This window comes from Xenopus laevis, chromosome 7L (assembly GCF_017654675.1).
Source record: "Xenopus laevis strain J_2021 chromosome 7L, Xenopus_laevis_v10.1, whole genome shotgun sequence".
NCBI lineage: Eukaryota > Metazoa > Chordata > Amphibia > Anura > Pipidae > Xenopus > Xenopus laevis.
In genome coordinates this window covers 41,343,303-41,367,455 of record NC_054383.1, presented here as the reverse complement: position 1 = coordinate 41,367,455, position 24,153 = coordinate 41,343,303, and the positions used below count along the sequence as shown (strand labels likewise).

General features: G+C 40.3%; 1 protein-coding gene across 1 annotated transcript in view; it reads right to left on the bottom strand.

The window, feature by feature from the left end:
- LOC108696242 (PH and SEC7 domain-containing protein 1-like) overlaps positions 1-24,153 on the bottom strand; it is a 202,059-nt gene that overhangs the window by 17,260 nt on the left and 160,646 nt on the right. The window contains exon 13 of the mRNA XM_018225405.2: positions 1,077-1,255. Coding sequence (XP_018080894.2) covers positions 1,077-1,255 — 179 coding nt within the window. The remainder of the gene's footprint in view (positions 1-1,076; positions 1,256-24,153) is intronic.

Sequence of the window (24,153 nt, the reverse complement as noted above, 5' to 3'; positions counted from 1 at the left end):
TAATTAATTGCGCATATAATTCTTGCACTTATATTGAGCACTAAGCACTTTATATCATTCCACTTAATTTATTGTTTATTTGTTATCGCAATTGAGACAAATAAAGTAAACAGACAGTGTGGGGTTACTACTTTTTTCTTCTTGTGGTTTATTGGTGTACTAGTAATTACACCTCACACACTCTTTTATTATCACCAGCTCAGTTAAGCACTGTTTTATTATTACAGAGAAAAGGAAAATCAATTTGAATTATTTGCTTAAAATTGATTCTATGGGAGATGACCTGTGATATCTGGATTATGATTTTTTTGATAAGGGATCCTGTACCTGTAATATATTGTTCCAGACCTGTGTGTCTTCTTTTAGGAGTATGATTCTCTTTCCTTTAAAGGGGAACTATTGTGAAAATATTAGCTTCAGCATACTGAAATAAGAAACTTTCTAAATACAATCAATTACAAATTCTGTACAGTTTCTGAAATAATCAAGTTTATCTTCACTGTTCCTCTCTCAGCATCAGATGAATGATCCAATATATCTTATAGGGGGGCTCCTTTTGCCTAAAAGATGTATTAGAGCTCACTCTGTTAAAATCACCACAATCTTGTCTCTCTACATGCAGAATTTGTGCAAAAGGAAGTTATTTTGTTAGATTTTTGTACTGGAATCAGTTATTTGAGTGAGCTCTAATTCCTGCTAAGAAAGGGGTGCCCCTATAAGAGATATTGAATCATTCATCTGACACCCAACTGCTGCATGAAGACAGAATGAAGAGAAACAGATGCTGAGAGAGGAATAGTGAATATAAGCATGGTTATTTAAAAAACAATGCAGAATTTTTAGTTGATTGTATTTAGAAAGTTTCTTGCTTCATTATGAGGAAGCTTATATTCAATTTTCATTTTCACGATAGTTCCCCTTTAAGTATTCCAAAGTTCTCCAAGATATGTAGTTATATAAAGTAAAGATGTGATTCACCTTCACAAGAATTGTTATCTATATCTACACGTCTATCTAGTAACATCACTAAACACCATAAGTTACTTGTTACTTTGCTGAAAAACTGTGTTACTCACTTTTTTTGCAGTCTGGATCAGCATGGATTTTGCGCACTAGTACTCCATATTTATAGGTAGTAATATTCGGGTCTTGGGAAAAGTCCAGGAAAGGTTTCCCACAGCTATTAATACGCTTAATGGATTTGGGGTTAGGGTCAGCAAGTTCCGAAAGTGATCTTCGAAGTTCTTCTTCATCTCTGTAGAAATAAAACCCCATGTTACCAAACAAAGGATAACATAAAGAACTTTTAAAACTGCAAAACAAATGTTACATATCTACATAATTTTATCCCAACAGAAGAACAAGATGTTGGACAGAGGTGGGCTAACAGAAACCGGAAAGCCAATGTGCAACAATTGCAGTGAAAGCCCTCTTGAAATCGGTGGGGTTGGGAAAAGTACTCATTTATGTCTTTGTGTCCAACCATACATGCAGAAATGCTAGCTTAATAGCACAGATAAGGAATAAGTAAAATACATAAAAATGTTCTATAAAATATATCCTAGTGCCCAGTTATGTCATCATAATTGGTGCATAGTGTGACTTGAGTGAAGTCACTTTCTGAAACTTATATTATTCCAGGGTTCCCACTGTGACCTATATATATATGCGTGCAATCCATTTCTGTAATAAATTACATGCAGACCTGAGCACCAGAAATTATGACATCCCAACTTGGAAAATCTTCAGCTCGATTGCATCCAGTTTACACCATTTGTGAATTGTGGGGAAAAACCCTGCCTTCTGGTTAAAGAATGGCAGATTACATCCAAAATAGCACCTTGCACTATGGTAAGTAAATAAATGACCCTTATAATGTGTACTTATGTTAAGCCAGATGTGGCTAGGGTGGACTTGGGCACACCCTAAAAATGGGGGTCCGCAATCTTTTACAATCTTTTATACCTGTGAGCCACATTCAAATGCAAAAAAAGTTGGGGTAAAAGTTCCTAGGGGTGCCAATTAACTGTCATTAGCTATTTGGTAGTCCCTATGTGGACTGGCAGTCTACAGGACACTCTGTTTGGAAGTAAGCTTGTTTTTATGCAATCAAAACTTGCCTCCAAGCCAGGAATTCAAAAATAAACACCTGCTTTGAGGCCATTGAGAGCAACATCCAAGAGATTGGTGCAACATGTTGTTGCTAGTGAGCCACTAGTTGGGGACCACTGCCCTAAAACATCCGGATTTTTGATTTTAAAATGTTGGAGACCTAAAGTACAGTATCTGCTCCTTTTTGTGTAGTTGTAGCTGCAATACTGTTTGTAAATAGTGCAACAAGTTCAATCTGATTCAAAGAGTCAACAGAGAAAATGTTCAACTCCCACTTAGTTTTGCAAAGCAGTTACTATTAAATAGTAACTGCTTATATATATAAACATAGTAGTGTTTACTGATTATTATGTTGTCCCTTTAACATGATGTATCCATTTAACACACTGGCATATGTGTGATTAGGAATCAATTGGACCAACTGTTTCAGGCTATAAAAAAAGGCAACATTTGGCTCTGCTACATCTTGGTGTCATTCGTAACTATATTAATGGATATACTGTATATGCCAATAAGAAGGATTATATATTGTTTTTATTTTAAGACCCACTGAACATGGCTATAATTCACTGCTAGATTGGATAATTGCCCTAAAACTGTAAAGCACATGCAGGAACTGTCTGTTCAATAATTAGCTGGAGAAAAAGAAACCTTGCTTGCCAAGAAAAAAGAAGCATGGAACAACACAATCTGACCAAATACGCGCATAGAAGTACATCAACAACTCCGCCTGCTCAGATTTGGATGGATCTATAATTGAAATAACATGACACTTAACAACCTACTGAATTTAGAATAATACTTTTATGCATGAAGGGGGAGGCAGCAGATGAAGCTGCATCTTTTATTTGTATTGATTTTATTTTGTTTGATAGATTGCCATACCTTGGGTTAGGGGATGCCAAGTCTCTACCATAGTGCCAGACAGGAAAATAAATCTCCTACTAACATTAAATATATATTGTGTTACATGTTTACCTCTCTCAACATATCAGCCATTATTACAATTACTATAACCCTCTGAACCAGGGGTAGCAATGAACCTCCTATAAAATGAAATTAGATTTATGGTCTATTTAACATTTCTAACACTTAATCAAACTTGACTGTGACAAAACACTCTTATGAACGACTAGTACTGTGCAATGGAGAAGGCCACACGGCTGCAGACTGTCCTGCAAAAATAGGGGGGCCCTATAAAGACCCTACTCTTTTCTCAATGACCTTTGCTTGATAATCTCCTACATTGTCGATTTTTCAGAAGTGCATAAGTAACCCACCAAAAGAAGTTTGCAGGCAGTTTGCCTTTAAGAACCCTTACATCACTATAAGTTCCTGCAGATGTCATAAAATAAAAACATAATACAGATATAGGGTCTGTTAGCTGAAAACCTGTTATCCGGAAAGCTTTGAATTATGGCAAGGCGTCTCCCATAGACTCACTTTTATACAAATAATTAAAAATTTATAAAAATGTCTTTTTATCTGTAATAATAAAACAGTACAGTACCTTGTACATAATTCAAGCTGGGATATAAATAATCCTTACTGGAGGCAAAACAAGCTTATTGGTTTTATTTAAAGTTTAAATAATTTTTTATAGACAAAGTATGAAGATCCAAATTATGGAAAGATAGGTTATTTGGAAAACCCCAGGTCCTGTGCATTTTGGATAACAAATCTCATACCTATAACATAATGGTGACATCACAGGTATTATTTCCAGGTACTGTTTACAGTCCAATAAGTATCATTACTGCTTATACAACAATGTATTTTATCTTTATAATAAAATAGTTTTTCTCCTTAATGGCAAATCTGCACTCAAGCTTTACTTGCTTGCACCTTAGGGCCATCACATCTTGTATCTTACCTTTTATTCCAGCCCCAATGGCTTTTATATACATTTGCATGTCCCGTGTTTTATTACTTACCATATTAGCATAAACTGTTCAGCAGGGGCTCACTAGTGTTAAGTTGCTATAGTAATAAGATACTTTCATAGTCTCACAGATCAAAGGGAATTTATTACTTAGAATGCAATGTCCTTCAATAAACTGATTCTTACAAAAAATAAGAACTTAGAGCCACATCCCATATGTTATATTCATGTATTATTTACCCATTGGTACAACCTTAATAGTGGGGCTTTAAAGGTGAACAAATACAAGAAGTCCTCTGCACACAACCCATTATCAATATATTTAGGACATTGAGACATTTTGTGCCTTAAGCTACTAAAAAATGCCTTCCCCTTAAAACAAAACAGGGATTGTTTGTCCATGTATTGCAATATATTTAAGCTGACCAATGACGTCAAAGTCATCCCCAGGCCATGATTTGTGGCGAGGTCACAAAGGCCTGGGCCTAGGGTGGCTGAATAATAGGGGCGGCATGCCGCCCAGCCACTTACTGGGGAGCGCAGCCACGCATGTGCCAGGGCCGCACGGGCCAGGACTGCGCGGCATTGGGGCGCCCACCCACTAAGTCTGGCCCTGGTCATTCCTGGTATGGCCAGTCCTACATTCAACTGATTAATTCATCTGATTAATTAAGAATTCAATTGCTTCAGATACATTTTACACAGGGACCAAGTTTTACCTGCAACTTACTTGCTGCTTTCAAGGATAAAACTCCCAAATACGATTGCCCTTTATTGACCACCACTGGGATCACCTGACCATAGCTGGAAAGGGTTGGAGCTATAACATGGAACTGGCCACTGATCCTGTATAAACTATAACAAACAAGGGAAAGTTGTGCTCACCACTAATCTCAGTGATGGCCAATAAAAGGGCAACCAAGTTTGGGAGTTTTAACCTTGAAAGCAGCAAGTAAGTTGCAGGTAAAAATTTAGGCACTGTGTAAAATGTATAATGAAGCAATAGAATTCTTAATGAATCAGATGCAAGTTGAGTGTAGGACTGGCCAGATACGGGATGACTTTTCACCCCCGCTTAATGGTTTTAAAAATTAGTGGTGAGCACAACTTTCCCTTGTTTGCTATAGCTTGAAAGGTGGACACTGAACAGTCATGCAGGTGTATTATTGGTTAATGTAGCCAGACACAAGGTTTACCAAATTGGCCAACACAGGACCATATCCAGTAGATGCCCAAAACTCCCTGATTCCTACATTGTCTGGATATATTTACCAACACATGTGATTGGAATCTACTTAATTCCAACCCTCAAAATTAATTGTCAACAATTTCTTTGCAAGAGTAAGACGGATTACTGAAATAAGGGACTTTTTATGCAGGTATTTTGCAAAAGAAACAGGGTCAGACTGGACCTCCTAGGGTTGATCATAGAAACATGCATAAAGTGTGTCAGGTCTACTGACTAAAGAGTTGATTTATACTTGGTATGGGCATTTGCACAAGAGCACTAAGGGGGGAAAAAAATAGCTTAGCTATAAACAGGTTTTTAGTTAAGGTTTAGTTAAAGCTTTTGTGTGCCTTTTAGCCCCTGTTCAGCCCAAAACTAAGCATTCCAGGGGACATGAACATGCCTTCGACCACCCACCCATTCTAAATACAGAAATACAGAGCTTCCAAAAGCAGGTAGTGCTGTTCTAGAGCAAAGTGCAGCTATTTGCACTCTGTTGCCGGTTACTTGATAAATTAAGCCTTATGGATATTATTACTTACGTTTATTAAGTCTCATTTCTCCATAAGCATATCATAATGTGCGTATTGAATGACTTGATTCACATTGGAAAATTATATACTTTCATATGCTGGATATATTTCAAGGAAATCAAACAGTGCCAGTAGAAATTATGCAGAGTTGGAAACTATGGAATACAGTCATATGAAAAAGTTTGGGAACCCCTCTCAGCCTGCATAATAATTTACTCCACTTTCTACAAAAAAGATAACAGTGGTATGTCTTTCATTTCGAAGGAATATCTGAGTACTTGGGTGTTTTCTGAACAAAGATTTTTAGTGAAGTTGTATGAGATTAAAATCAAATGTGAAAAACTGGCTGTGCAAAAATGTGGGTACCCTTGTAATTTTGCTAATTTCAATGCATGTAATGGCTCAATACTGATTACTGGCAACACCAAATTGGTTGGATTAGCTAGCCTTGAACTTCAGGCAGGTGTGTCCAATCATGTGAAAAGGTATTTAAGGTGGCCAATTGCAAGTTGTGCTTCTGTTTGACTCTCCTCTGAAGAGTGACAGCGTGGGATCCCCAAAAAAGATCTGAAAACAAAGATTGTTCAGTATCATGGTTTTGGGGAGGGCAACAAAAAGCTATCTCAAAGATTTAAACGGTCAGTTTCAACTGTAAGTAATGGAATCAGGAAATGGAAGGACACAGGCAGTTTCTGGAAAACCCAGGTCTGGCAGGCCAAGAAAAATACAGGAGCGGCATATGCAGAGGATTGCAAGAATGGTTACAGACAATCCAAAGATCACCTCCAAAGATATGAAAGAACATCTTGCTGCAGATGGTGTATCTGTACATCGTTCTACAACATCTGTATGGCAGGATGATGAGAAAGAAGCCCTTTCTGAACTCACGCCACAAATAGAGTCGCTTGCTGTAGGCAAAAGCTCAATTAGACAAGCCACTGTCATTTTGTAACAAAGTGCTTTGGGCTGATGAGACAACAATTTAGTTATTTGGTCATAACAAAAAGCACTTTGCATAGCGGAGAAGAACACCACATTCCAAGAAAAACAACTGCTACCTTGGTGGAGGTTCCATCATGCTGTGGGTCTGTGTGGCTAGTTCAGGGGCTGGGGCCCTTGTTAAAGTCGAGGGTCGGATGAATTAAACCCAGTATCAACTAATTCTTCAGGATAATGTTCAAGCATCAGTCACAAAGTTGAAGTTACACAGGGGCTGGATATTCCAGCAAGACAATGACCCTAAGCACACTTTGAAATCTACAAAGGCACTTATGCAGAGGGAGAAGTACAATATTCTGGAATGGCCGTCACAGTCCCCCAACTTGAATATCATCGAAAATCTATGGGATGATTTGAAGCAGACTGTCCATGCTCGGCAGCCATCAAATTTAACTGAACTGGAGAGATTTTGTATGGACAAATGGTCACAAATACCCCCATCCAAAATCCAGATACTCATCAAAGGCTATAGGAGGCGTCTAGAGGCTGTTACATTTGCAAAAGGAGGCTCAATTAAGTATTGATGTAATATCTCTGTTGGGGTGCCCAAATTTATGCACCTGTCGAATTTTGTTATGATGCATATTTTAAGTTAATCCAATAAACTTTTTGTCACTGCTGAAATACTACCGTTATATATTAAAAAGAAAGTTTGAAAGCTCAGCCAATGATAAACAAAACTCCATAGAATTAAGAGGGGTTTCCAAACTTTTTCATATGACCGTAATCAGGACCGCCATCAGAAATCACAGGGCCCCATACGACAAAATTTCCTGGGCCCCCTGGGCTGCACCCACCGCAAGCCCCACCTACAGGTCCGCCCTCCCCACCCCACAGGTCTGCCCCCACTACACAGTAAAAAAACAAAAAAAATATTGGTGGCTAGGGTTCCCACATATTAATAAAAAATAAAAATATAATGGTGGTCAGGGCCTCCCATAAAAAAACATTTGTGGCCAGTGCCCCCCCATTAAAAAATATTGGTGGCTAGGACCCCACATGAGAAAAAAAATTGGTGGCCAAAATTGGTGGCCAGGGCCCCTTAAACGTCCATACCTTCCCAAAGTCAGCAGCTCTCAGAAAGATCAAGTAAGTGTGGCGTGGCAGGGCCCCCCTTACCCTCGGGCCCCCTACAACTCTCCCCCCTGTCCCCCCCTGATGGCTGCCCTGACCGTAATTCACTTTCCGGTTATAAAGCCAGTTTTCTCACTTATGCACTATTTTTAAAAACAAGATATAATAATAGCCAATTCATGAGCCTTACTTTAAGTGTTTCAGTACATAAGTGATGTGCGTATCTATTCCTATTTTGGAGCACAGGCTATAAATAAACAAACCTTGCAGTGCGTATAGTTGAAAGTCCAAGGCACTATTTTGGGGTGTTCTACTTTAAGTATCGGCAAAGACAGGGGTTCAACCGAAGAAAAAAAACAATAAACAATAGTCTATTTTTAAATTTTATTTTTCCCAAAAATGCTTGAAATAGATGCTTATTAAGAATCTCTCATCATCTGCTCTGTGTCTCCATGGCAACTCTGACTAGGGCAGCTGAACGCATAGATTACGTGGCAGTATCACTAATCCCCCTGAAATGGCAGGCTCGGAGAATGCCTCTGACAATGACAGGGAGAGAGAGAGATGGAGGAAGATCTGGGAAAACTTTCCGTTAAAAATATATTGTTGCATTGCTTACATGAATATTTGATTTTCAGATCATTGCAACATAACCAGGTATTCTGCAAACTTATAATAAATAGGGGGTGAACAATAATGCAGAATGATGTTTATTCTCCCAACAGGTGCCCAGTCCAAAACTGAAGTGCTGTCATCTGTCTCAGCTGTTCTAGATTTATTTCTAAATATTACAAGCCAGATTATTTTGAATATTTTGAAGATCAGAATTCCTAAACTTAGTCAGATGAATTTTCATTTACCAGTAAGAAATACGTGTGGTGCAAGCAGGGTCGGACTGGGCTGGCGGGACACCGGGAAAAAACACAATGGGCCCCATCTACACGTTTGCTCCCCGCTGATACCTGTGGGCCCCCATCCCCAATTTGGCAAAAGGTACAGGCCACGAACATTCAGGTTCACAGAGGGGGTGGTGTTGAGTTGAGCCATGTGGAGGATCTTGTGGCTGGGGTGGGGAGCCCCTGAGGTGACAGCCCCTGTGGACCCTGGGTGGGGGTGGCATTGGGTTTGCCATGTGGAGGATCTTGTGCTTGGGGTGGGCCCCTGAGGTGGCAGCCCCAGGTGGGTTCTGGACACCCCAGTCCAACACTGGACACAAATATAACACTGACAAGATATTTTAAGGAGAACTATTGCGAAAATTTAAATTTAATATAAGCTTCATTATACTGAAATAAGAAACTTTCTAAATACAATCAATTAAATATTCCATAGCGTTTCTGAAATAATCAAGTTTATCTTCACTATTCCTCTCCAGGCATCTGTTTCTCTTCATTCTGTCTTCATGCAGGAGTTGGGTTGACAGTTAGTTCCAATATATCTAGAACTATCCATTGTTTTGATGTGTCATTTGTCCAGATAGATCTGGATTGTTCTAGGATGGTTGCTTTGTAGTAAAGTTCTATATCCGGAACTCCAAGACCAAGTTCTGTTTGATGTTGCGTTAATATTTTATTGGAAAATCTGGAGGTTCTGTTAATCAGAACAAATTTGTTAATCAATTTTTGTAAGCTAGTGAAAAATGATTTAGGGACTTTTATGGGAAGGTTACGAAATAGGTATAATAGTTGTGGTAGTATCATCATTTTAAAGGCGGCACTCCTGCCAAGCCAGGAGAATTCAAATTTAGAGAGGGCTTCTAATTGATTTTTAAGTTTAGAGATCCAAGGCTCATAATTCTCTTTGTATAGTAAGGGTAAGGAAGGTGTAATGTATACTCCTAAATATTTTATGGATTTAATAGTCCAGAAATATGGGGATGAGTTTTTAAGAGACTGTGTTGTATCTGGATCAAGGTTGCATGGTAGGATGACTGTTTTGTTTTCATTTAGTTTATAATAAGAAATTTTGGAGAAAGAATTTAATTCAGATCTTAGATTTGGCAGTGATACCTGGGGATCTTGTAGATATAATAATATGTCATCCGCATATAATCCCAATTTATACTCAGATCCACCAAGCTTGATACCCTTTATCAGATTATTATTTCTTATTTTTTGTGCTAGGGGTTCAAGTGTTAATATAAAAATAATTGGTGAGAGTGGGCATCCCTGACGAGTTCCGTTAGTTATATTAAAAGGAGATGATAAGGTACCTGATGACATAACCAAAGCAGAAGGCTGTGAATATAGCGCCATTATTGCCTTATGTAAGTAACCCACACAGCCAAATTTTTCCAACACACATGACAAATAGTTCCAGTTTACTCTATCAAACGCCTTCTCTGCGTCCAAAGAGACAAACAGAGAAGGCGGTCGACAAACACCAACTTCATGTAAGAGAGCTAACACCTTTCTAGTTGCGTCATAAGTCATTCTTCCCTTTACAAATCCTACCTGATCAAAATGTATTAATTGGGGAATTAAAGGGGCTAATCTATTTGCAATTACCTTCGCGTAAATTTTTAAATCGGTGTTAAGTAGGGAAATAGGCCTATAATTACCTGGGTCACTGGGGTCTTTGCCTTCTTTAGGAATTGTTGTGATGACAGCGCATAAGGATTCTTTGGGAAATTTGCCTAGGGTAGCTACCTCATTAAACATTTGTGTGAGGGGCTTAGATAAGATATTAACAAATTTTTTGTAGTAATCGTTAATGAAGCCATCTATCCCAGGGGCCTTGTCACTTTTAAGGGTTTTAATGGCTATTTCTATCTCCTGTTGTCGGAAGGGAGTATTTGTCTGTTTTTGTTCGAGTTCAGATAGGGATGGGAGGTTTATACTTTCTAAATATTGATCAATTTCTTGTTTGGTGGGTATGTGAGTATCCGGGTGTTTATCTAAGTTATATAAATTTTCATAAAATGTTGCCAAGGTGTCGACAATCTCTTTTGGGTGATGAACCGTTATACCAGTTTGTGGGCGTTTTAATTTCAATATTCTTCTGGCAATTCTCTGTCCTATTATTTTTTGGGCCATAACCTTCCCTGCCTTGTTTCTATCTGCATACCAATTTTCTTTCAATATAGTATGCCATCTATCATATTGTTGATATAATGTCTCTTTCAATTCTTGTCTGAATTCTTCTAATTTGGGTATTAATTCAGTTTTTTTATTATTATAAATTGTGTATTCTAATAGTTTAATTTCTTTCAGAAGGAAATCTGTTTTTTCTTTCCTTTTCTTCTTAAGGATGGAGCTATGTTTTATAAAGATTCCTCTTATAAAGGCCTTATGGGCATTCCATAGTGTAGATTTACCTACCTCATTATTATCATCAGGGCCGCCATCAGGGGGGGACAGGGGGGACAAGCGTACCGGGCCCGGGCATGAAGGGGGGCCCGGCAGCGCTGCATTTTTTTGAAGATCCGGGCCCCCCTTACGAGCGCCCGAGCCGTATGTCTTGCCTCTTCAGTGCCGAATGCGGAAGTGCCGAAAAGCCGAAGCCGATGCGACGAAAAGACCCGAAGTCACGGAAAAAGCCGAAGTCCCGAAGTCACGAAGCGCCGAAAAGACCCGAAGTCACGAAAACAGCCGAAGCCGAAGTCCTGAAGCAGCGCAAAGACCCGAAGTCACGAAAACAGCCGAAGCCGAAGTCCTGAAGCGGTGAAAAGACCCGAAGTCACGAAAGGAGGCGAAGTTGAAGTACTGAAGCCATGAGTTCAATTCTACTGAACACCAGTTTGTGTTTTTTTTTTTTTTTAATCCCCTGGCCACCAATGTATTATTTTAATATTCTATAGGCCCCTGCCACCAATCTTTTTTTTAAAACTTTTGTTTTTGGGGCCCCAATTTTTTTTTAACTCGTAAGGGGCCCCTTGCCACCATTGTTTTTTTTTGGGTTTTTTTTTTAAAAAAAAAAATTAATTTTCTTTTTGGTGGCCCCAAATTTTTTTAACTTGTAAGGGGGCCCCTGCCACCAGTTTTTTTTTTTTTCAAAAAAAATTATTTTTTTTAAAAATTTTTTTGGGGCCCCAATTTGTTTTTAACTTGTAAGGGGGCCCCTGCCACCATTTTTTTTTTTTTCAAAAAAATTTTTTTTTCTCCAAATTTTTTTTTTGGGGCCCCAATTTGTTTTTAACTTATAAGGGGGCCCCTGCCGCCAATGTTTTTTTTTTTTTTCAAAAAAAAATTAATTTTTTTTTCAAATTTTTTTTTGGGGCCCCAATTTGTTTTTAACTTAGAAGGGGGCCCCTGCCACCAATGTTTGTTTATTTTTTAGTTTTTTTTACATTTTTTTTTGTTGGGGCCCCAAGTTTTTTTTAACAGGGGGCCCCTGCCACCAATGTTTTTTAAAAAAAAAAAATTTTAATTTTTTTTTTTTTGGGGCCCCAATTTTTTTTATAAGGGGGCCCTGACCATCAATAGCTTTTTACAACTTGTGTGGGGGGGGGGGGTTACTTTTTTAGCGCTGATGTCTGTGTGGTCTTTTAACTGCGATGTGGGCGGGATATGGGGCGGAGCTTGGTCGTCAGTGTGGGCGGGGCCCAGGGGGCCCCAAAAATTTTGTTGTACGGGGCCCCGTGATTTCTAATGGCGGCCCTGATTATCATTAATTAGGAAATAATCTTTCAGATTTTTTTGGATCAAGGGGGCTGACGATTCAGAATATAATACAATTTTATTCATTCTCCAAGGATGTTTTACGGAGGGTGGGCCTGATAGTTGTATTTTAATTGTTACGGGGCTATGGTCTGACCATGTTCTGGTGCCGATTTGTACATCTTTCAATACTGGCAAAGTAAATCTGTCCACCAAACAGTGATCGATTCTTGAGAATGACTGATGAATTGGGGAATAATATGAGAAATCTTTCTCTTTGGGATGTAGGCATCTCCAACTGTCATATAGTTCAAAATTCAATAGACTATTCTGTATCAGGGATGTAGCGAACGTCGGAAAAAAAGTTCGCGAACATATTCGCGAACTTGCGTCAAAAATGCGAACGGTTCGCGAACGTCGCAAACCCCATAGACTTCAATGGGAAGGCGAATTTTAAAAGCTAGAAAAGACATTTCTGGCCAGAAAAATGATTTTAAAGTTGTTTAAAGGGTGCAACGATCTGGACAGTGCCATGCCAGAGGGGGATCAAGGGCAAAAATGTTTCTAAAAAATCCATTGTTGACACAGCGCTGCGTTTTGTGCTGTAAAGGGCAGAAATCACACTACATTTCTAAACCTGTGTAATAAAATGCTTTAAAACGTCCGGCGTCTACATGCCAATCAAGTCGTGTAAAGGTTACAGCCTGTTCACACGCAAAGACGAAACGCGGTGCTTACTGCAACGCAAAAAGACGCAAAAAAGCTTTAATGAATGATACCGTTAAGTGAGCAAATAATAGTTTTTAATTACTAGTTGCTTGTCACCTCCAGGATGTTCGTCCTGTTGGTGGCAATATTTCTGTAGTGGTGTGTTTAGCAGTCACCGTGCTTGTGCGCACGTGCACTGTCAGGCAGAGGTAATTCAATGTACAGTGAAGTGAACCAAAAAACACTGATTCTGCAGTGTGGGCCCAGTTTTGGTCTACTTTATTGATCACCTGCGGTGACCATAAAAGATGCGATTTTGCCACTGTTGCAGAACCCTGAAAAATTAGGCATGTGTACTTTCCTGAAAAATTATGTTTTTTTTGTCGCAGCCACTGAACCAGAAGTCCAGAAACAATATGCCATATAAATGCTGAAAATATTAATTTTTTTTTGTCGCAGCCACTGCAGCACAGAGGCCAGAAAAAATATGCCATATAAATGCAAACAATATTAATTTTTTTTTGTTGCAGCCACTGCAGCACAGAGGCCAGAGAAAATATGCCATATAAATGCAAACAATATTAATTTTTTTTGGTCGCAGCCACTGCAGCACAGAGGCCAGGAAAAATATGCCATATAAATGCTAACAATATAAATTTTTTTTGTCGCAGACACTGAAGCACAGAGGCCAGAAAAAATATGCCATATAAATGCTGAAAATATTCAATTTTTTTGGTCGCAGCCACTGAAGCACAGAGGCCATAAAAAATATGCCATATAAATGCTGAAAATATTCTGTTTTTTTTGTCGCAGCCACTGAAGCACAGAGGCCAGAAAAAATATGCCATATAAATGCTGAAAATATTCATTTTTTTGTCACAGCCACTGAAGCACAGAGGCCAGAAAAAATATGCCATATAAATGCTGAAAATATTCATTTTTTTGTCACAGCCACTGAAGCACAGAGGCCAGAAAAAATATGCCATATAAATGCAGAAAATATTCTGTTTTTTTTGGTCGCAGCCACTGAAGCACAGAGGCCAGAAAAAATATGCCATATAAATGCTGAAAATATTCATTTTTTTGTCACAGCCACTGAAGCACAGAGGCCAGAAAAAATATGCCATATAAATGCTGAAAATATTCTGTTTTTTTTGGTCGCAGCCACTGAAGCACAGAGGCCAGAAAAAATATGCCATATAAATGCTGAAAATATTCATTTTTTTGTCACAGCCACTGAAGCACAGAGGCCATAAAAAATATGCCATATAAATGCTGAAAATATTCTGTTTTTTTTGGTCGCAGCCACTGAAGCACAGAGGCCATAAAAAATATGCCATATAAATGCTGAAAATATTCATTTTTTTGTCACAGCCACTGAAGCACAGAGGCCATAAAAAATATGCCATATAAATGCTGAAAATATTCTGTTTTTTTTGGTCGCAGCCACTGAAGCACAGAGGCCAGAAAAAATATGCCATATAAATGCTGAAAATATTCGTTTTTTTGTCACAGCCACTGAAGCACAGAGGCCATAAAAAATATGCCATATAAATGCTGAAAATATTCAATTTTTTTGTCACAGCCACTGAAGCACAGAGGCCAGAAAAACTCAGGATTTACCTGGATTCAAATTAAACCAGTAGGGTTTGCACCCTAGTTTGTAACGGTGGTGGAGGGAGGAGGACGCTAAAGGACAGCTGTATGTGGAGTCATGAGGCATGCAGAGAAGGACAGCTGCATGGGGAGTCAGAATCAGAAACTCAGCACAAGTCTTCCGGCGTGCAGTAACCCTCCGAGATCCACCCCTCATTCATTTTAATAAAGGTCAGGTAATCCACACTTTTGTGACCTAGGCGAGTTCTCTTCTCAGTTACAATCCCTCCTGCTGCACTGAAGGTCCTTTCTGAGAGGACACTTGAGGCGGGGCAAGACAAGAGGTTCATGGCAAATTGTGACAGCTCTGGCCACAGATCAAGCCTGCGCACCCAGTAGTCCAGGGGTTCATCGCTCCTCAGAGTGTCGATATCTGCAGTTAATGCCAGGTAGTCCGCTACCTGCCGGTTGAGGCGTTCTTTGAGGGTGGATCCCGAACGGTTCTGCCGCTGCCTTGGACTGAAAAACATTTGCATGTCTGACGTTACAGAGTGGCCAAAGTGCTTTGTCCTTGCAGGTGCGCTCGTGGCAGGATTACTGGCACCTCTGCCCCTGGAATGTTGATGAGTTCCTGAAGTGACATCACCCTTAAAAGCATTGTACAACATGTTTTGCAGGCTGGTTTCTAAATGCAGCATCCTTTCAGACTTGTGGTATGTTGGTAACATTTCTGCCACTTTATGCTTGTACCGAGGGTCTAGTAGAGTCGCGACCCAGTACAGGTCCTTCTCCTTAAGCCTCTTGATACGGGGGTCCTTCAACAGGCATGACAGCATGAAAGACCCCATTCTCACAAGGTTGGATGCAGAGGTATCCATCTCCGCTTCCTCGTTATCAAGGACTGCATCATCCACGGTCTCCTCCCCCCAGCCACGTACAAGACCAGGGGTCCCCAAAAGGTCACCACTAGCCCCCTGGGAAGCCTGCTCCTGTTGGTCCTCCTCCTCCACAAAGCCACCTTCCTCCTCTGACTCCACTTCTGACACCTCTCCCTGCGTTGCAGCAGGTGCCTGGGTTCGTTCTGGTGATTCCGACCAGAAATCGTGCGCTTCCTGCTCCTCGTCACGCTGGTCTACAGCCTCATCTGTCACTCGTCGCACGGCACGCTCCAGGAAGAAAGCGAAGGGTATTAGGTCGCTGATGGTGCCTTCGGTGCGACTGACCATATTTGTAACCTCTTCAAAAGGGCGCATGAGCCTGCAGGCATCGCGCATAAGCACCCAGTAACGGGGTAAAAAAATCCCCAGCTCTGCAGATCCAGTCCTACCACCCAGTTCAAACAGGTATTCGTTGACGGCTCTTTGTTGTTGCAGCAGACGTTCCAACATGAGGAGCGTTGAATTCCAGCGAGTCTGGCTGTCGCAAATCAAACGCCTGACTGGCATTTTGTACCGCTGCTGAATGTCAGCAAGGCGTGCCATGGCTGTGTAGGACCGTCTGAAATGGGCCGACACCTTCCTGGACTGCCTGAGAACGTCCTGGAATCCTGGGTACTTTGAGACAAAACGTTGTACTATTAAATTCAGAACATGTGCCATGCAGGGCACATGTGTTAAATTGCCCAGTCTCAGTGCTGCCAACAGATTGCTTCCATTGTCACACACCACTTTTCCGATCTTCAGTTGGTGTGGGGTCAGCCACCGATCGGCCTGTGACTGCAGAGATGACAGGAGTACAGATCCGGTATGGTTTTTGCTTTCCAGGCACGTCATCCCCAAGACAGCATGACAACGGCGTACCTGGCACGTCGAATAGCCTAGGGGGAGCTGGGGGTGCACAGGTGTGGAGGAGGAGGACCCAGCAGCAGAGGACGAAGAAGAGGAAGAAGACGAGGTAGAGAGCGAAGGAGGAGTAGAGGTGGTGGCAGAACCGCGTGCAATCCGTGGCGGTGACACCAACTCCACTGTCGTTGTTGAGCTACACATTCCCTGCTTCCCAGCCATTACCAAGTTCACCCAGTGGGCAGTGTAGGTGACATACCTGCCCTGACCATGCTTGGAGGACCATGCGTCAGTAGTCATATGGACCTTTGGCCCAACACTAAGTGACAGAGATGCGGTGACTTGGCTCTGCACATGGTGGTACAGGTGTGGTATTCCCTTTTTTGAAAAAAAATTGCGGCTGGGTACCTTCCACTGCGGTGTCCCAATTGCTACAAATTTGCGGAAGGCCTCAGAGTCCACCAGCTGGTATGGTAAAAGCTGGCGGGCTAAGAGTGCGGACAAGCCAGCTGTCAGACGCCGGGCAAGGGGGTGACTAGCAGACATTGGCTTCTTACGCTCAAACATGGCCCTCACAGAAACTTGGCTGGGGGCAGATGACTGGGAATGGGAACTGATGGTCAAGGTGGAAGGCGGAGTGGAGGGTGGTTCAGACGGGTGAAGGACAGCAGAGGTAGAGCAGTAAGATGCTGGACCAGAAGGAGGGTGGCTTTTAGTTTGCCTGTTGCCTTTGAGGTGTTGCTCCCAAAGTGCTTTGTGCTTGCCGTTCATGTGCCTTCGCATAGAAGTTGTACCTATGTGGCTGTTGGGCTTCCCAAGACTCAGTTTCTGACTGCACTCATTGCAAATGACAACGCTTTTGTCAGAGGCACACACATTAAAAAAATCCCACACTGCTGACCTTTTTGAGGCTGGCAATCTGGCGGTAACAGTAGAAGTCGGCGGCGTTGGCGGCAATGGCGGGTGCGTTGGCCGGCTGACCACAGGTGCCGATACATGTTGTTGCCCTACTGTTCCCTGCGAGCTGTCCTCCCTGCTTCTTCTAAGTCTTATTCTCCTCCTGCCTCTCTGACTCTCCGTCTCTCCATCTGAACTATCCTCCTCTTCCTCTCTTCTACTGGGCACCCATAAAACATCAATCTCCTCATCCTCATTCTCCTCAGATGCATCAATTTCTTCTAACAGCTCACAGAAGGAAGCAGCAGCGGGGACCTCCTCGTCATCACTCATTATGTCCATCTCTGTTGTGTTCTCTGCCAGAATTAAATCTGGTGTAACGTCCTCATCTCCTTCATCTTCTTCTGCCAATAATGGTTGCGCATCACTCAGTTCAAGAAACTCATGTGAAAATAACTCCTCTGACTCCAGTGAAGAAGGGGCGCCGGTGGTGGAGGAAGTGTTACGTGGGGTGCCCATAGCAGTGGAGGATGAGGATGTTGTGGTAAAGTTAGAAACGGTAGAGGATGGGGTGTGCTGTGTAAGCCAGTCAACTACCTCTTCAGCATTTTGGGAGTTCAGGGTCATTGCCTTTTTAAAACTGGGCAATTTCCTAGGGCCACAGGATAGCATAGCAGCACGGCCCCTTGTGCCTCTGCGTGGCGGCCTGCCTTTGCCTGGCATTATTTTTAAAACAACAACAACAACAACTCAGGTGGTGTTTCTAGAGACGGTATTATTATTGATATTTAGACAGAATGTGAACAAGCTCACACAGCTAGATGGGAGTTGTTTGAAAATGAAGAAGAAGAACACACTGGGAAAACAAGGCCTACAAGGTCAACGTATACACTACTACAGCAGTGGATACGGAATATATTATTGCTGCCTGAAAAACGTCACTCGGGTGGTGTTTCTAGAGACGGTATTATTATTGATATTTAGACAGAATGTGAACAAGCTCACACAGCTAGATGGTTGTTGTTTGAAAATGAAGAAGAAGAACACACTGGGCAAACAAGGCCTACAAGGTCAACGTATACACTACTACAGCAGTGGATACGGAATATATTATTGCTGCCTGAAAAACGTCACTCGGGTGGTGTTTCTAGAGACGGTATTATTATTGATATTTAGACAGAATGTGAACAAGCTCACACAGCTAGATGGTTGTTGTTTGAAAATGAAGAAGAAGAACACACTGGGCAAACAAGGCCTACAAGGTCAACGTATACACTACTACAGCAGTGGATACGGAATATATTATTGCTGCCTGAAAAACGTCACTCGGGTGGTGTTTCTAGAGACGGTATTATTATTGATATTTAGACAGAATGTGAACAAGCTCACACAGCTAGATGGTTGTTGTTTGAAAATGAAGAAGAAGAACACACTGGGCAAACAAGGCCTACAAGGTCAACGTATACACTACTACAGCAGTGGATACGGAATATATTATTGCTGCCTGAAAAACGTCACTCGGGTGGTGTTGCTAGAGACGGTATTATTATTGATATTTAGACAGAATGTGAACAAGCTCACACAGCTAGATGGTTGTTGTTTGAATATGAAGAACACACTGAGCAAATAATGCCTACAAGGTTAACGTATACACTACTACAGCAGTGGATACGGAATATATTATTGCTGCCTGAAAAACGTCACTCGGGTGGTGTTTCTAGAGACGGTATTATTATTGATATTTAGACAGAATGTGAACAAGCTCACACAGCTAGATGGTTGTTGTTTGAAAATGAAGAACACACTGAGCAAATAATGCCTACAAGGTTAACGTATACACTACTACAGCAGTGGATACGATATATATGATTGCTGCCTGAAAAACGTCACTCGGGTGGTGTTTCTAGAGACGGTATTATTATTGATATTTAGACAGAATGTGAACAAGCTCACACAGCTAGATGGTTGTTGTTTGAAAATGAAGAACACACTGAGCAAATAATGCCTACAAGGTTAACGTATACACTACTACAGCAGTGGATACGGAATATATTATTGCTGCCTGAAAAACGTCACTCGGGTGGTGTTTCTAGAGACGGTATTATTATTGATATTTAGACAGAATGTGAACAAGCTCACACAGCTAGATGGTTGTTGTTTGAAAATGAAGAACACACTGAGCAAATAATGCCTGCAAGTGCACTACTATTGGTGCACTACTATGAAGAACAGCAACAGCACTGTACACGTTAAAGAACAGTAAGATAAGTAAAAGAAAAAATATATGTATATTAAAAAAAATATTTTTCTCGGGTTGGTGCTGCTGAACTACTAGGAGCAGCACAGTAGCACACCAGTCCCACTCCCCAACACTGCTAGACTAATAGCACTGGGCTTATAGTAGCAACTAGCAAAGTAAAAAAACAAAAAAGAAAATAAAAGCAGTCCTTACAAGGACTATTGGGTTATTACAGCAGTCAGCAGATGAGATCAGAAGAGATCAGTGCCCACAGCAGGCAGCTACATACAGAGCACTGCAGTAGAAGGTAGATTACTAGCCAGCAAAGCTACCCTAAAATGTCCCTCAAATCCCTGCAGACTTCTATCCCTCCAATACAGAGCAGTATCAAGTAGATTACTAGCCAGCAAACTTACTATCAACTGTCCCTCAAAGAAATCAGTGAAATCAGTAACAGCTCTCTCCCTACACTAGCTCTTGCAAGCACACACAGGCAGAATGAAAAAACGCTGCAGGGCTTCAGTTTATATATGGAAGGGGAGTGGTCCAGGGGGTGTGGGGGTGGTCCAGGAGGGAGAGCTTCCTGATTGGCTGCCATGTATCTGCTGGTCTGGGGTGAGAGGTCAAAAAAAAGCGCCAGGTAAGGCGAACCCAAAATGGCGAACGTCGCGCGACGTTCGCGAACATTCGGCGAGCGCGAACAGCCGATGTTCGCGCGAACAAGTTCGCCGGCGAACAGTCCGCGACATCCCTATTCTGTATAGAGGCCGGGGGTCTCTTCCTTGTCGATGAACAGTCAACGATGGGGTCTGTTATAGCATTCAAATCACCAGTAATTATAATGTGCCCTTTTTGTAAGCTAACAATTTTTTTTATTTTTCTATTTAGAAAACTAATTTGATTTTTATTTGGAGAGTATAAATTAGCGATTGAGAAAATTTGATTATTGATCTTACCAGAGATAACTACTAATCTCCCATCGTTGCTGTTATAGATATCTGTAATATCAAAGCCAGAAGAATCCCTGACCGCTATACAAACTCCACACTTCTTTTTCTTTTTTAAAACTGCATGGTGTACACTAGAAAATTGATACAGATTAAATTTAGACGCCCCTTCAGTATTAAGATGAGTTTCTTGGAGGCAAACCAGATCAGCCTTTTCCTCCTTGACCAGTTTTTGTAATAAATACCTCTTTCTATGCGAATTCAAGCCTCTCACATTAAGAGATAATATTTTAAGTTCTAGAGCAAAACCAATCCTCTTACTCATCTTACAAAAACTTCTTAGAATCCAATCTAATCTGGGAAATTCCAAAACCAACATCTAATCCAGTCACTAAGCATACATTGAAAATCTGGAAGGAACTGACTAAACTCTGTAATAATAACCCGTTAGCTACTAATTTACCCATCCCCTTCATCAATATCTCAAATGTAGTAAAGAAGGTTTCATTTGATAACTGGGTAGAATTAGGTTTGGATACAATTGATAAACTCTTTGGAGAGTCAGGCCAAAAATCCTTTGAGGAGTTGTCTGATCTGTATAACATACCTAGATCGGAGGCTCATAAATACTCTAAAATACAAAAATATTTCTCAAGACATACTTCTCTTACAATTTCTTTACCCCCACAAATTAATAAACTATTGTCACCTGATAAAACTTATATGAAAGGTACTGCCTTGTTTTATAGAACATTATTAACTAACAAAGAGGGCATCCCTAAATGGCAGCTAAGAAGCTGGCAGGAACACTTTCAAACAGATATAGAACAGGGTGACTGGGAATTAGCTATTAAATCTGTAAAGAAATCTTCCCACTGTGTTTCTCATCAAGAAAATTTACTTAAAATGATCTGGCGGTGGTACCTCACACCTGAAAAAATCTCCAAGTTTGATTCCCAGGTTTCACCACTTTGCTGGAGGAAATGTAATCAAGTGGGTTCCTTGGAACACATTTTTTGGCATTGTCCAAGGATTCAACCTTTATGGAAAAAAGTGGAAGTCTGTCTCAAAAAATTACCAGTTAACCTTGTCCATATTCCCCCATATATGTCATTACTGCATATAAAAACAATTGAATTACCCCCCAAAGAGAGAATCTTATTTAATCATATATTTATAGCAACGAGAATGCAGATAGTAGATAACTGGAAATCTGAACATATACCAAGATTTGAAGACATCCTTAAGATGGTGGAGTTCAACCTACGAGCAGAAAAGTCTTGGGCAATGAAATCAGACAACTTACAACCATTCCTCAATAGAACTAGCTTATGGTCCTCATTATATCCTCAGTCAAAATTATTTGAGATATAGCTTCTTGAAGCACTGAATTCTTGACCTCCCACAGTCCTATATTTTCTAGTTGACTCTGTGTAATATTTCCATCAGACAGAGAAAAATGAATAACTAAGTCTTCAGCAATTTGTCCGGTTGGATAATTTCCTTTTTCTTTAGTTTCCCCTTAGATTTAGGTTTAGATAATTTAAAAACAGTTACCTGATGACCATGGGGTAAAATAGTTTATTTAATAAAAATGTATCATTAAGTAATAAAAATATAGTATTCCACAAGTTTATTGTTAAGTGTCACACATCTTATGATACATATTAATATAAAGATGTGGATGCGTCTTCCGGAGGTTGCCAGGGAGACTCTGCTCCACTTTGATAACACTGTTTTACAGTTAGTGGAATATTGGTAATTTGTTTATTGTGCTGCGATGCTGATGTTGGTCCGCTGCATATATGTACAATCTTTAATGTAAACATATTACTTATTTACAACATGCCTATTTTTTCTTTCTCTTTCCAATGGCTGTAATAATTTTCTTGAAAAACCCCAATAAAAAACATTGAAACATAGTTCCAATATATCTTATATAGTGGCTGCATTTGCCTAGATGTATTAGAACTCGCCATAAATCTTGTCTCTCTACATGTAGACTTTGTGCAAAAGGCAGTTATTTTATTAGATTTTGAACTGAAATCAGATCTAACTGTCAATGAATATCTGACACCCAACTGCTGCATGAAGAGAGAATGAAGAGAAACAGATGCCCGGAGAGAAATAGTGAAGATAAACTATCATCTGTCTGTCTATCTATCTATTATCTATCTATCTATCTATCTATTATCTATCTATCTATCTATCTCTCTCTCTCTCTCTCTCTCTCTCTCTATCTATCTATTATCTATCTATCTATCTATCTATCTATCTATCTATCTATCTATCATCTATCAATGGACATTCTTGGACATGTGACTATTTTGATACTCACTAAAGTATGTTAAAATTTACAATTGCAGAATATACTCAATGCAGAAAAGTATTGCAGTGCTGTCAGTAAACTGTGGCATACCTTGAGTAAAACTACAATGCCACTTGTTCCTACTGTGTGTTACTTGTGCCCTTAAGATGGGTTTTTTCATACCAAGACCAACCTATTGCACTCTAAGTTTACCTAAACATTGACCAAACTGACCTACTATAACCACTCCGTGAAGGAAGGATTTTTTTTCTTTTTTGTTATTCATTATTTGTTTTTCCTGATCATGTCTAAAACAAGATTAAAGCTGGCCATAGGTGTAAAGATTTTTAAAAGATCTTTTTGTTATCGTTAGACCAAGATTATCTTGAAACGATTGTTTAAATGTACGATTTGTCCATCAACTTAAAAGACCATTTCAAGTGATATTGTTTAGTTGAAGCCAGGAAAACGGAGGGTAGCTGCCTGCTTGGCCCTGCAAACATAGATAGATTTCACTGTGACCGATCAAAATTTTCCTACCTGGCCAATCAATTTTCTGACAGATGTTGGACAAAAAATCGTAAGATTTACGATGGTTCGATTCCCCACTAACTTCACGATAATTTGACGGATTGTTTGGATTGCACTAAAAAACCTTAAGACTAGGGGAATTATTTAAGAGGGCAAGTGAGGATAAAAAGAATATATATAAAAGGGAAGAAGTGGAAGAGCACTGAGTACTGCAAGAGTGGGCCTCCTTAGGGCAAGGTAACGTGGCGTTTTTACATTCAAGAAAATACTTCAGCAGCACTCCGATTATGGTGAAAAAATTGGTACTTTATTCGTGCCTCAAGCTAAGCGACGTTTCGAGCTTCTCCAGCCCTTTATCAAGCGTTTTTACATTGCATTTTTAAAAACGCGCGGTCGACCGTAAATACACCAATGAAACTACACACGCATGATAATACGCATTTTCAGCCTGTAGTTTTCTTTTCCCAATATGCATTTCTGTTTTTTCTCGTTCCCCACAATTCCAATTTACATGCAGAATGTACTGCTTGTCAACAGTGGCCCACCGGGATACCAGGAAAACTCCCGGTGGGCCCAGGTGCCAGTGGGCTCTCATGCTGCTAAACTTTTGGCCTATTTCATGGCCATTCCCTATTATATGAGAACAAAAGTGGCTAAATAGATGAAATAATAGATTATAGTATGTAAAGAAAAGAGACTAGGATTATAGAGGTTGAGTGA